At 52.7% G+C, this 14,319-nt stretch overlaps 1 protein-coding gene across 5 annotated transcripts in view; it reads right to left on the bottom strand.

Moving 5' to 3' along the window:
- The window catches only part of LOC128803323 (glutamate receptor ionotropic, kainate 1), a 109,184-nt gene extending 95,189 nt beyond the window's left edge, over positions 1–13,995 (bottom strand). For 2 of the 5 annotated variants that reach the window (XM_053970175.1, XM_053970178.1), the window contains exon 1: positions 13,821–13,995. In XM_053970175.1, coding sequence (XP_053826150.1) covers positions 13,821–13,950 — 130 coding nt within the window. In that variant the 5' untranslated portion in view covers positions 13,951–13,995. The remainder of the gene's footprint in view (positions 1–13,820) is intronic. The other 3 variants (XM_053970174.1, XM_053970179.1, XM_053970177.1) reach the window with 2 other exon arrangements.
- Positions 13,996–14,319: the final 324 nt, after the last annotated feature.

Genomic DNA, 14,319 nt, shown 5'->3' with positions numbered 1-14,319 from the left:
AAGCCAAGGAGAGACTTCACCTCAGCGGGGCACTCAGGAAAAGGGGATTTTTTGGGAGATCAGGAGGTGCTGCTCCTCTCAGAGCATCCTTTTCTGGCAAAGGGAGGAGAGAGAGCACAACCAAAAGCACAGATGCACACCCCAAGCTGTGAAATCCCTGCTGCTGTTGTTTAACCTTGGATTCTTCCTTCAGGACCAAAAAATTCCCATTAGGATGACTCCAGAAGGAAAAGCAAGCTCCCTCTGTTCTCTAAGCTGGTTCTTTCCTTCCCTCTCAGCAGAGAAGCACCACAGCTAAAACTGGGGTCCCAGTTAATGCTGAGGGGAATGGAGGCTCCCAGCTTTTGGGGATGGAGCAGCCAGCAGATGGAACAGAGCAGAGAAAAATGGGATGCAGATACAGAAAATAGCAAGAGGGATACAGGCAGAAGATTATCCTCTCCAGCTGATCCTTTTCATTTGTGTGGATACAGGCAGATGCTCGGAGAAATGGGGAAGCACTGAATTTGAAAGGGATAAAAGGAAATGCAGTTTGATACAAGGGATAATTAACTCGGGGAACGTGTGGCTGCAAGGTGATCCTGAGAGCTGACGGTTCAGGGGATTCAGCAAAAGAGGAGACTGGGGAGGGTGAGAACAGCTCCGATTACATCAGGTAAGATTAAATGCAGAATTCATGCTCCTTGGTAATGGACGAAACACCAGAGGCTGGGAGCTGGGAATGAGCCTTCTTGAGGGATATCTTTCCATAATACTCCATTACAGGGTTTCTAATTTCATCCTTTCAAACCTCTGCCACTGAACACTGTTTGACATTGAAAACTGAAATGAAAAAGCTCCAGAGAATGCTCATATTGTAATTCCTCTGATTTATGTAACCATTTCTGGGAAGTGCCTACTCTCTGAAAACAAACTGCCTGAGCGTGGAGGCAAAACTGCATTTCAGTATTTACCTGGGTAAAATTAACCTTCTGTTTCTGAGCCAGCAGTGAATCTGATCGGTGCCCTGGGGCCCACTTGCAGCCCCTTGGCCAGAGTGTGTGACCTCGGTGTCCCCCAGAGGCCTCCTAAGAGGAGGAGCTGCTGTTAAACCCATGTTCATTCCCCCTGATGCGCTGCACACCACCTCTGGCTCCCAGGAAGGTGGGCTGCCTCTCAAGAGCTGCCCAGAGCACTTTTGATTGAGCATCTGTGTCTGCAGTGCCATCCTGCTCCCAGCTTTGTGCTCGGGGGGCAGGAGCTTCTGGCTGGGACGTGCCTGCTGCTTCCACCATGTGCTGGATAACCATTTGTGGCTGGGCAGAAACAACCCAGCAGATTCCAGCTCGGAGGGGAAGCCCATTTGCTGTGATTTATCCACTGATGCCACCACGATTGCCCCTTGTAAAATCCTGTCATCTGCAGCAACCTGGCTGTTCCAGCTGCTCTGGCTGCTGCTGCACGGCAGTGACGCCCTGCAAGGTGACTGTGACAGGCTGGCAGCAGCACTCGGAGCTGCCCTGCCTGCCCACTGCCACCCACCTCACTTTTAGCACTTCCAGGGACAGGAAACTCCGTGTCCTCCTCACAGTTTGGCCATAGCTAAGAAACACTGAACGCCTTTGAGCCTTAATTCGAAGGTATCCCCGAAAGGAAAATCAGAAACCCTTTATTCCCTGTCAGCTGCAAATCCGTTCTGGTACTGCCTTGGGGGTTTTCTGAGCACATCCCCATCAGCTGCTGGATGCCTGGGTTCCCACTGCAGTGTTCTCTCTCTGGGGGCACGGCACAACGTGCCAGGATAAGAGAAGAGCGTTTGAGAATTTCCAGACAGTTCTGGCACTAAGTCCCACACCCTGCAATCCCTTGAGCATGTTGCGTGCTGGAAAGCACTGGAGTTTCACTGGAAACTGGGCATAAACACAGTCCCACGCACTTGAGATTATCATCAACCTGCCAACTCCCTCTTATCTGAGACTTTTCCCATTCTGTCTCCTTCTCTTTATCCCCTTTGTGTATCAAGCCGTGCTGGAGCCCGTGATGACAGGAGATCGTGAGCCTGCAGTTCAGAGCTACTGCAGGGCTCCAATCCTGAGTCCCAGAAAAACAGCACCTCCAGAAGGGCAGGGGGCAATTCCCTCTCGTGCTCCTCATCCCCGAGAGATGAGTGCACGCTGAGCTGCGGGGAGGGTGCAGATCACACCTCTGGAGTGACAGCAGCAGAGCACTGCTGAGCTTCCCCTGCTCCCGGATTTCCTGGGACAGGTTTGCCTCTAACGAAGGGAGAGCTGAGCTCCCGGTGGCCCAGGAATTGCTGTCCCCTTGCTGTGTGCCCACAGCCAGGCTGCAGGGAAGGAAGGGGGTGCTGGTGTATTTGCCATGGCTTGGATGGAAGCAGCAGCACCCCTTAACCCAGCAGGAACGAGGATCCCCCCGGATGTAACCTTCAGCAAAAGCACAGACTGCGTGTGCGACTTTGGTTCTGATTGTACATCTTCAGAGAGTGCAGCGTGGGCAAACCTGCATTTTGGCTATCCTAGGTATAAGCTAATTCATGGGCAAGGTTAATCCAATCTCTTTAAGTCCCTTTTTTTAGACAGATTTTCTAGGGAAAAGTATCTGTGTGTATTTAGAGATTGATTCTGGAGGGATTTTTTTTTTTTTTTTGAGTATTCACTAGGCATGAATACAAAGGGGATTTTCTACTTTGTAGCACACCACTCTGGGTCTTTTTTATTTCTCTTTGGCTCTCTCCAAGCAGGAATGTGCCAGGCTACCTGTAGTCCTTCAGCTGAGTCCAGGCTTTGGGAATGCTGGGGGCTGCCCACTGCCCCCTTTCCTCCCCTGCTGCTGCCCCGTGCAGGCTGATGGATTCCCCACCCCCAGGGCTCCCCAGTCTGGGTTCCTCCTCTCCCACTCTCACTTCTCTGAGCACTTGTGCCAGATGATGTTTAAGTATGACCCTTTTAATCAGGTTACTCAGTGTAATACAGGCAAAATGGTGACGAGATGGATGCTGTTACTGCATTCCCTATTTTTATCTCCATTGATTCTCCCGTGTCTCCCATGAATCACCCTCCTGAAGAAGTGACAGCTTTATGTCAGCCACAACAGGGCTGTAACAATATTAGCTCCAGCACCAATTCAGCACGACACCAGAACTGTGTCATGCTTGACCCTGTTTGATAGATGTGTGCACAGAATCTGTGCTGAGCTGCACAGAGCAGGGCCAGATTCTTTCCTCATAGCACATTCTTCTATCTAAAGACAGGTTTGTGCTTTTACTGCTCCAGCCGTGGGATTGCATGTAAATAATAATGTTATTTCTAGAGACTGTGGCTAAAAGACCCCCCAGCTCTTCAGTTCCAGCCTCTTCATTCCATCCCAGCTGGAATAACTCACGCCCAACAGCACAGGTTCCCACTACCAGCCAGGGGATTTGGCCTCCTTTCCCTGCCTCTGCTGCGGTGAGAAAGGCAGGGCAGAGAAGGAAACCTTCGCAGAAGTGGGAAACCTTGGCAGAATCAGCGGCTGGAGATAAAAAAGAAATAGGAGGGGGCCTTTTCCTGCTGATTTCCTCAAACGGAGGGAATACAGAACCTTCATTTGCAGTTTGGATGAGCTGCAGTAAATTGCCCAACTGTTCTCTTCTGCCAGAATAATGCACTTGCCAGAGCCTCATCACTGTAAACTGCTGCAGCTCCATTGACTCCGCACAGGCAGAGCTAAAGGAGTCTTTGGGTCATTTGTTCTTTTTTTTTTCCCTGAGAAGAAGTGTTCTGCCACTTAAAACAAAGGGCAGGGAACCAGAAGAGATGATTTTGTACCAAATTTTCTCACAGATTTTCTGCAAGAACTCACAGATAAGAGCAAGGGCTTGGATTTGAAAGAAGTTTTGCAGTTGAATTTACTAAATTTAAAGCTCCTGCCACTGCAATCTCCTGGAGAAGCTGGATGTGAATTCATTGGGCTCTACCTGTGGCCAGTGAGGTTTCTATCAAGGTGACTCCCATGGGACAAGGACTAAGTTTTGACTTTTGGAAAGCCTGTGCCCCCTTTCTTCGGCCCTGCCAACAGTAGAAAATGATTTTAAATATGAGGCATGAGCTTGCCAGCACCACTTTCCTTAGCAGGAATCAATCCTCATTCTAAGGACTGCCATAAAATACACTCTTGGTGTTGCAAACAGATGAGTGCAGACATAAAAGTCTGGATTTTTAGCATTAATTAAAGCTCCCCAGCAAAGTTTGCTCTGCATCTCCTAAATTACCTTATTTAATTCTTTAAACCCCCCAGCTCCCACCGTGCAGATGCTCTGGTACCACAGAGCAGCTCAGCCCCCAGCTAAAAGCTTCACACTCTTCTTATCAGGACTTGCTAAAGGTCATCAATTCCAATAAACATGCCAGGGAAAGGACAGTTCTCAACTTTTCCTAACTGGGGAGGGGTGATGGCCTCCCAAGTGCTCTCACTGCCTCTCCTCACCAGGACACCAGGACAAAACCTGGCTGGAAAAGCTGGGTCAGGGTTAGGATGGGGAGATGGCTCAACAGCTACTGCCATGGGCACTGGAAGGACACACTGAGCTCACCCCAAAGCCTTGTGTCCAGGTGAACAATCCCAGCTCGCCCAGCCCTTCCTCCCAGCAGAGCTGCTCCATCCCTCTGCCCATCCTGGCAGGAACTGTGCTGCCATTTCCAGCCAGCAGCATTTGGGGGGCTGTGTGCTCTGGCTTTTTGTGCCATGGGATGTCGCCCTGGTTATCAAGAGTTTTCTAAAGCCTTCTGAGTTGACATTCTTGTAGAGAACTTTCTCACACAACTGTCTGTAAATAACCTGTTTTGCATTCCTTCACAGAGGAGGAGAAATTTGACGTACAGGTAGTTTGTCCAGTGTTGTTGGAGAGGTGGCACGTTCACCCTCCAATCCACTGGCACCCTCTGAGAACTATAAAAGATTGGAGTCAGAGGAAATAAATGAGTCTCTTCATCGTGACCATAGCTGTGGTGCGTCGTTTTTGCTTGTGTCATTTGGTGACAATGGGAGACCTTCCTAGGAGGAAAGTGAACTAAATTCAGCTCCGAAAGAGGCAACAAAACTTTTCCACGCTGGAGCCCGCGGGTGCTGCGTCTGTTTGAAGGAGGCCCCCACTGGGCTCTGTCCCAGGGGCTGTGGGGGCACAGAACGGGCAAAGGCAGGCTGGGATGTCCCCGCCAGGCAGAGCTCGGAGGAGAGGGCTGGAGCAGGAGTTTCAGAGGAGCCTGGCTGGCAGCGTTTCAGTGCCTGCTGAGCTCTCACCCGCCGTGTCCCGCTCCGCGGGCTGTCCGGAGGGAAGGGCTGCGCACGGCGCAGGATGCGCTTCCCCAGCTGCTCTGCCGGCGTGGCTGCATGGCAGCTGCAGGGTGGCAGCTCCCCAGAGCCCCTGCAGCTCAGGGCACAGCCCACCCTCAGCCCATCCGCAGGTGCCTTTAACGCCGGAGTATGGCTCAGCCCAGGGAGCGAAGGGAAAGGGAAAGGCTCGGGCGGCAGAGCGAGAGGCAGCCACGCTGGGGCACGGCAGGCTCTTCATTGCAGGGAGAAAAGCCTCCATTCTTCAGGAAACACTGCTCAAAAATTTAATCTTCGTGCGGCTCAATGGAGCAGCCTCATCATTTACAGCGGCAGATAAAGCCGGGAGATGTAATGTGGAATATCTGAAGCGGTTCTCCCCCTGATTGAAAATGCACCTTGGGCAGCAGAGCCTGAACTCCCCTCGGCGTGTGTTTCTGGCAGATAAGTAAACAATTTGGAACTTTCTGAGATAGTCACAGTCAGGGAAGCAGGAGCTCACATTAGACTGCAGCTGCAGTGCCCCACTGATAAGGTTTTGGGGTGGCTTGGCACAGCTGAAAGGAAGTGGCGCCGGAAGAACAAAAAGCTGCTTGTGTACGAGTTGTTGGATCAGAGATAGCAAGAAGAAAGACATCATTTTTACAGGAGAACTCTGAGAGTGGCCTCGGTGGCAGGGGCGAAGCTCAGGCACAGAGCTGCTGACAGGGCAGCTGAGCAGCCCCACGGGGAGAGGAGGGGCAGCAGGGACACGGGGGGCAGGCTGGGAAGCTCAGAGCACATTTCTGGCTGTGTTTCACACAGGGACAGAGAGCCGGGCTCAAACCTTCCCTATAAACATGCAGGATTTAAAAGTGAAAGCCCGGAGGATGGGAAGCACCACGCTAACATTGAACAACTCCAAAATCCCACTTTTGTTACCTGGCTGCACACCAGCTCCACAAGATTTCTGCCTCCTTTACCGCAGCCTTTCACTGTGGTGTTTTGCATTTAATATTTGTAAGTGCAGGCAAATAAACTGGGGCTTTAGCACCCTATTAGGCCGTTTTGCTGGGAATCACAGACCACACTGAGCTGGAAGGGCTCCGTGGGGATGGGCCAGTCCAGCTCCTGCCCCTGCACTGGACACGCCAGGAGCCCCAGCCTGTGCCTGGCTGTCCGAGCCCTCCTTGCACGCAGACAGGCTTGGAGGTGCTTGGCACAAGCCCAGTTTATCACACAAACAGCCTTTGAACAATCCTGAGTGAAAACAGTCCAGCAGTGACTCCACGTCCTTCTCGTGCCCTGTACCAGGTATTTATTCCTCTCCCATCCCCACAGGCTATCAAGGATCATCTCTTTGACTTTTAAGTCTTTTCCTAGGTTCTTTCTGAATTCTAAGATGAATAAAAGCAAGCAAAGGCAAACCAAAACAAAATTCTTTCGGTCAGAAATTGTAATTTTGCCTCCAAATTGCAGGGAGGAATTCTGAGGTGGCTTACTCACTGTTTGCTTAGCAGTTCTGGGTGGTTTATTGCTCCCCCACTTTCTGTGGCCAGCTAAGCTGTGATCCGTATGGGACTGCTGAAGTTATTCCTGGTGCATTTCAAGTGCCCAGCCCCGACGTGGCAGTGACTGCCAGTCCCTGGAAGAGTGTAGTACAGCCCCAGACCTGACCTAACTCTCAAACAGCCTCCCGTGTGACAGTGGCACGATCAAAGGGAGTTTTACACGTGTCAGCCTGTTGCTGCAGCAACCTGGCTGCTCTGACTGCTGATGGGCACAGCTCTGCCTGATCCGGGCTCAGATGGCTCAGATTAATCCCCTGGGACCGTGCCAGGGAAATCGGGATTCATTTGCAGCTCCTCGAGAATGAAGTGACTGCTCCACCCAAAACTGCTCCCGAAATTCCTCCCGCTCCCCCTCCCTGGGTCAGGAGAAACCTCTTCGTGCCACAGCAAGGAGTTCTAACAGGGATTTGGCTTTTATTGTATTTTTTCCTGAGTGTGAGCACAGAAAAGGTTATTTCTGGGAAAGCAGGAGCTGCGTTTTTGGGGGTTGTTTTCCCTCTGGGTGTTTACATGTCAGTGCATCCAATTTCCAGTTCTCCAGATCTTTGTCAGGGGCTGGGAGGGAGGCAGCGAAAGCCAAGGCCTGTGAGCACTGAGCTGAGCCTTTCCCAGAGCCAGAGCTCGCCCCAGGCAGCCTGGCTGGAGATTGCATGAGGACACGTGCAGCTTTGATGGAGACCTCAGGATCTGGAGGCACATCCCACATCCCTGCGGATGCTCCAAAAGCCTCTGCTGGGAGCAGAAGAGGCAAACCCTGTGCTGGAATAGGCAGGGTGTAAGAGAACAAATCAGGGCAATTCTGTGTTTGCCAGTGAGCAACAGACCAGGAAAACCCTTCTTTACCTTCCCAAAGTGCACAGCACCCTTCTGGAAAGGGCTTGAACCCAAAATGCTGCTGCTGTGTCCAAAATATGTATCATTCCACAGGGCCTGCGTGCCATAGTGGAGAAATCTGTGGGAGTGCCAAAATGCGGGGGGGGGGGGAATATTTGCATTGTAAGACCCCAAAAGCACCAATTTCCATGAATTTGCCTTCTAATTATACCATCCAAGAGTTTAAGGTGTAGGAGTTTTTCTTCTCAGTACTGGCTTGCCGAATCATGCTGATTTATTTTACACTTTTCTAACCCAGAACACCCTGGCAGGACCCTGCTCTTCCCCCTCCCCACAGGAGGAGGACAATAAACTGGCATCTTCAAATGGTTCTCCTCCTTTTCTCACAGCTGCCTGATGCTGCCCTTGTAAAACTGATCTTCCCCCTCAAACTCCCCGATGGAGAGCACACAGGGCTGTGTCTGCTGCTCTGGCAGAGAGGCAGAGCAGAGCCCAGAGCTGTGCTGAGGCTCCAGCTGCTGCCACTGGGACACAGCGGCCGGGGGATGTCCCCTGGCCCTGCGTGGGGAGTGCTGCACCCAAACTCTGCATTTCGGGAGCTCTGACTGCCACTTCCACCCACCGGGACCCCGGTGGCACCCAGCAGGGTGGGAGGGGGCTGCTCCTGGACGCCAGCCAGAGCCAGTGGGCTGCAAACAGAATTTGCCTCGAAACAGGTCAAGTTTGGGTGTGCAGGACGTGGGAACAATCTCAGTGCTGAAAGAATTTATAACTCTCCTCTTTTAGTGCAGTCTGAAGGCTCAAAGGAAAAACAAAGACTGGCAACAACCCAACTAGAAGGTGTGATTGCAAAAAAAAAAACCTGATGGACCAAGAAAAGGAGCTCAAAACTGAGCCTTTGACACCAGTTCTGCCTCTTTGGCCACAGAACCCATTCCCATTTCCCACTGTTTGTGCCACCCCAATTTAGTGAAGCTCTAAGAGTATTTAAGGAACTTTCTGCACTGTCAGAGGAATTTAAAAAGAAAAGAAGAAGTTACTTTAACAGCCCTATCAGATACAGGCTCCTGTAGCTGAAAACAATTCCAGTGTGGAATAATGAAGCTGTTTTGACATGGAATTTTGATTTTGCCCTGAGAAAGCAAATTCATCGTTTGAGAGCTCATAATTTCCTGGAAAATACCCTCTAACCTTCAGCAGGGAGAGAGGGAAGGGTAATAACCTCCCACTGCAAAGCTTGCCCAAGATCATAAACTCATTACTGCAAACTAAAATCTAAAGTCAACCCAAACTAGGACAGACTGGGCTTGCTGTCACAGCCCCAAAGCCGTGCAGTAAAACTAATCAGTTCTGGGATGGGATTTGTTTCTTTTGCTGCAGTACAATCTATAGTTTAGTTGGTCAAATCAAGCCTTTCTGAGAAAAGAAGATTAGAGGCAGTTGTTGAAATTATTGAGGGGGGAGCAGGATTTAAGCTTTATTACTGAGCAGGACATACCAAACAGACTGTAATGAAAAAAAACAGTATTGGGATTGTACTTCCAGCCCAAATGGAAAATGTTGAGAGAGGACAGGGCCATATGGAGGAGCTTAGCGCTCCAGCAAGGGGAAATGCCCTGGAAATCGGGTGCTGAGGGAAGCCAGGGGACTCAAAACGACAATTAGCACACCTGAGCACCTGCAAACGGGCTGCTGGGCAGGAGATGAACCCTGGGAAATGGTTTTTGTTCCGTTTGGAAGGAAGGCTGCTCCTGCCCCGGACACCCGATGGCAAACTCTCCTCCCTGGTGGAATTCGGGTGATTCTGTCGCTGCCAGGAGCCTGTCCCGTGTTTGGGCTGCTCTGGGTTACCGAGGGGAGGCTGCAGGGTGTCCCCCTCCCAGCCCTGTGTGAGGGAGGGGGAAGAATGAATCGCCCAGCACGGCAGCAGCTCCTTCCCCACGGCCCAGGGGCTGCTCACCGAGACAGCGAGGGGAACTCGCCACGCTCACCCACTGGGAAATGCAGCACTGCCACGTTTATACTGGGCTTTTTAGGGATTTTTAACTCAATTACCCGTTTGAAGCCAGCCAAGCATTGCCCTGCCTCCCACTTGTACAGCGCTGTCAAATCCAGTGAGAAGGGAGAGGCGTGAAAATCGAATTTTGGATGCTTTGGTAACAACCCTTTAGAAATATTTGCAGCAAAATAGTTTTCCCTAAGTGTAAAATAAGGAAACTTAGGTAAAGTGTATCACAAATAATTGATAAACCACTGAGCGTTCAGAGTCTGGTGAAGAAAATGGATTTAATGTCTCATCATCTGGTGAGAAAAATGCAGCTGCACTTGCTGTCATATCATAGAATAGAATAGCTTGTAGATACCTGGCAACAAATACTGTAAATGAACATTTCTCATGATGTTCAAATACAATAAGAGACTTTCCAAGGAGGGGTTTTGCCATTTCACACCGTTAGTGTTAGTACCATTCCCTTCACAAACAAAATCTCAAAAAGAGAAAAGCAGCAGATTTGCAGAGAAATTAATGAGGTTTCTCTCTTTATCATTCTCACGAGGGGAAAATGGCAATTTCACACAGGAAAAGAACTCACAGCTTTAGCCCTGCTTGGGGAAATCCAACAGAGAGTTTGAAATCCATATTGAAAATTCCAGCTCATTAGAAATTGATATTTTGTGGGTTAGGTTGACTTGTGTGTGTTTGGTTTAAATCTGATATTTCTCAGTTGGAGGTAAATGTTATGGGGCTAGTCCTCTATTGAGGAAAACACAATTCACTAAAGTTGGGAATTTTGCTTGAGTAGGGAGTAAATCAGTGCAAAGGACGAACCCTGATGTAAATTCTCCATTTACAGAAACACACAAATTACTGAAAATCCTTCTGGTTTCTGTCTCCTCACCCCCAGCAATTCCTGCAAACCCTGAAAGCTGCCCATTTGTTCATTTCCAGGAGCTGGTAACTTCAGAGATAATTCCAAGATTCATCCATTATTTTTTAATAACTCCAGTGCTTTGTTAAGAACTTGCTGTTGGTCGGTTCTAGCCCAGAATGGAGCTCGACCATCTGTAAATTTTCATGTAATGTCACTGGATTTTACCCTTAGAGCCCATTCAGAATCTGTCATGCATGTCCAGGAATGAGAGCTCTGCATCCAGCACCAACAAATGGGTTATTCTGTTGCTGCTGAGATGTCTTTGGAAGCTGTTTCTGCACCTGAGCATCTGCTCCAGTTCATTACCATTCTTCCTTGGAGAGCATTTATTTTTTACAATTGGTGGAAGTAGCATAGGTAAGAAGGACTTGGTGTAAAAACTGAAAATTCCGTGGAATTTAGCGAGAAATATTGGGGTCGTGAACTTTAAATACACTTTTATGTAATTCAGTCTGGTGGGTAATGTGCAGATAAAGATGGTGTTTCCTTGGACAGCTCCATTAGCTCGTGTGTCAAGGGAAAAGCTTTTGAACAGGAGAGGGGAAGAAATACCCAGCAAGACACCGGCATTTTCTTTTATTTTATTACTGAAACTTCAAACTCCATCTTATCTCAAAATCCATTACTTTTATCCTAATGAGTCAGTTTTACTGGTCACATTGCCATCCCTCATCTTTTGTTTACAGAGCTGGAAAAGGAGTCGTTAGTCAGTGCTGAGGAATAACTAGAATTCATATCACTCACACGCCCTTTCTCAACTAATTAAGCACCAGCAAGACAACCCATTCATTCCTATTACAAGCCAGGGAAAAAAAAATAATAAATAACAAATCTGAAAGCTCCTTGACAGTGGAAAATCCAATTAAACTCTCAGTGTATGAATCCGGGCACAAACTGCTGCACTTTCTTCCCTTAATTAACTAAAACACGGGGAAAACAATCTGATGGCTTAATGGCATTTCCTCCGCTGTCAGAAACGCTCGGGGATGATTTCATGATGTTAGCACAAAGAGATTTGGAGGAGTTACTGCCATTACTCCTCTCTGCCACCTCCGAGAGTGACAGATTCCACGGAGAAACTTTGCTGCCGTTAAGGGATGCGAAGGATTAATATTTTATAACATCATTACTCCACAGGCAGCGGAGCCACGGCACTAAGAACACACTCAATGTTTTATGCATTCCCAGCCCCTAAGACATCGATCGCCCTGCACATCCCTCTGCAGGGCTGCGATTGAAAGCCGAGCAGTTTGTCAGCTTTGTGCCTCGTTCTGTCCGGCTGGCAGTGACGGGGGGCAGTCAGCGCTGGGCTCCCACCCCTGCGTGCCCAGGAGAGACCCCGAAATTCACCCGGCCCTGCGGCAGCGCCCGCGCCCCTCGCGGGGCAGTTGAGGGAAAGCAACGTGGGCGATCGCCCGGCGGCTCGCTGGGCGCACCAGAGCAGCACAGAAGTTCTGCAGGGCGCAGGCAGCACCCCAAAGCTCTGCCGGCTCCCTGCCAGGCTGAGGGCAGCTGTGAAGCCGAGCTTTCGTCCTGCACACGGGCATTCAGGCTGAACTCAAGCCCTTCAAAGGCTGGCACGCTCCTCCTTCCTTCAGAGGCTATTCCCACTAAGCCAGAGTAAGTTAAGGCAGCGTTTTGTGCATTTCCAGAGCATCCCGCTGGTGCCTGTGGCTCAGGGATTCCAACACGGTTTCACTGGGGGAAATGTCCCTGAATTCCCGCTGCCGCTGTGGGATCACCCAGCTTTGCGTGGGTGATGACTCCCGGCAGGGGTGAGCAGGGAACATCGAGCTCCCCCGAGCCCCCCGGGAAGGGTGAGCGCCCCCCGAACGGGGGAGCCGAGGGAAGGTCCTCGGCTGCGGGCGCTGAGAGCCCCGGCTCTGCTGCCCAGCACCCGGGAGGGCTGCACCTTCCTTCATTTCAGCGCTCCGGCCGCGCGTCCTTTGCTCTCCGGGCTCCGGGAGCCTTCCCTGGGCTTCAGGGAGCGCCGCTGCGGGAGCTGAGCGGGGCGAGGGCTTGCCGGGCCACAAGGCACCGATCTGCGGCTCCGCACGGGAACGCGCCTTTGGGAACTGCGGGATGCTCTCCCCGCTGCCGTAAACAGCGTCTTTCCTTTTTAATTTTTTTTTCTCTTGTTTGTTTCCTTTTTCCCCCGCCTCATGTTCAGTGTTTGCCAAGCGAAAGAGGGATAGACAGAAACAGCAGCGTGCCAGATCCTGCCTACATCTTTCCCACAGTCTCTCCTAACCCCGAACTCTTCCGACACTTTGTATTCACCGTCTCACTTGACTGACACAAGAAACCCACTGTAGGAAGAGAGGCTTCCTGTGAGCCGAGCCCCGTTTCCATGGTGCGGAGTTTTCTACTTAAAAATAAATTCCCGTTTCGCGGAGTTTTCCGCGCAGCCCCGCGGAGCTGCCCCTGCCCGGGGGTAGCGGCAAACGCGTCCCGCATCTCCCCAGTCCCCCTCCGGAGCCAGGACACTCCGCACCTCTCGGCACAGATTTTAGGGTCACCGAACCCTTCCTGCGGCAGGGACAGAGGCGCCCGCCCGGTTTTGGGGCCCCTTCGCAGCGTGCCCCGCGGAGCAGCCCGGAGCCGACACCCCGCGGGCTCCGGGATGCTCCGCCGGGATCCCCGCGCCCGAGACTTCCCCGGCACCGCTCAGCGGGGCGAACTTTGGGCAGCGGCCCCGCGGAGCCCCGGCAGCGCAGCGTCCCCGAGCATCCCGAGCATCCCCGAGCATCCCCGAGCATCCCTGAACACCCCCGAGCATCCCTGGACATCCCCAGCATCCCTGAGCATCCCGAGCATCCCTGAACATCCCCAAGCATCCCGAGCATCCCTGAACATCCCCGAGCATCCCGAGCATCCCTGAACATCCCCAAGCATCCCGAACATCCCTGAACATCCCCGGGCATCCCGAGCATCCCCGGGCATCCCCAGCATCCCGAGCATCCCTGACCATCCCGAGCATCCCTGAACATCCCCAAGCATCCCGAGCATCCCTGACCATCCCGAGCATCCCGAGCATCACTGAGAATCCCTGAGCATCCCCGAGCATCCCCGGCTCCGGAGCGGCGGCTGCGCCGGGCGGGAGCCGCGCGGGTCCCGCTGCCCGCCCGGGCGAGCTCCGCGCGTTCCGGGAGATGCCCGGAGCCCCCGCCCGGCCCCGCCGCGCCCCGGCGGCACTCACCGATCCGCAGCACCTGCTGTGCGCTCCGGGGCAGCCCCGCCGCGGCGCAGAGCAGCAGCAGCAGGAGCCCCCCGCCGCCGCCGCCCGGGGCCGCTCGGCGGGGCCAGCGCGGGCCGAGGCCGCTCGCCATGCTCAGTTCATGCCCGCTACCCCCGGGCGGGCCGGCTCCGCGCCGCTCCGCGCCGCCCGCCCATGGCGCGGGGGCTCCGCGCTGCCGCCGCCGCGCTGCCCGCGCCCCCCGCGCCCGAGGGACGGAGGGACGGAGGGACGGAGGGAGGGATGGAGCGGGAGGATCCTCCCGCGGGGCGGCCCCGGGCGGGGCCAGGCGGCTCCGGGCTCCGCGCGCCCGCGGGGACACGCGCGCGCACACGGGGACACGCGCGCGCACACGCGCGGAGCCGTCCGGGCGCGCTGGGACAGGGACGGGGACAGGGACAGGGACGGGGACAGCTGCCCAGGGAGGGCGCGTAGGAGTCTCCATCTCCGGGGACACCCCAAA

This window comes from Vidua macroura, chromosome 2, assembly GCF_024509145.1.
Source record: "Vidua macroura isolate BioBank_ID:100142 chromosome 2, ASM2450914v1, whole genome shotgun sequence".
Lineage (NCBI taxonomy): Eukaryota > Metazoa > Chordata > Aves > Passeriformes > Viduidae > Vidua > Vidua macroura.
This window is presented reverse-complemented; position numbering and strand designations above follow the sequence as displayed.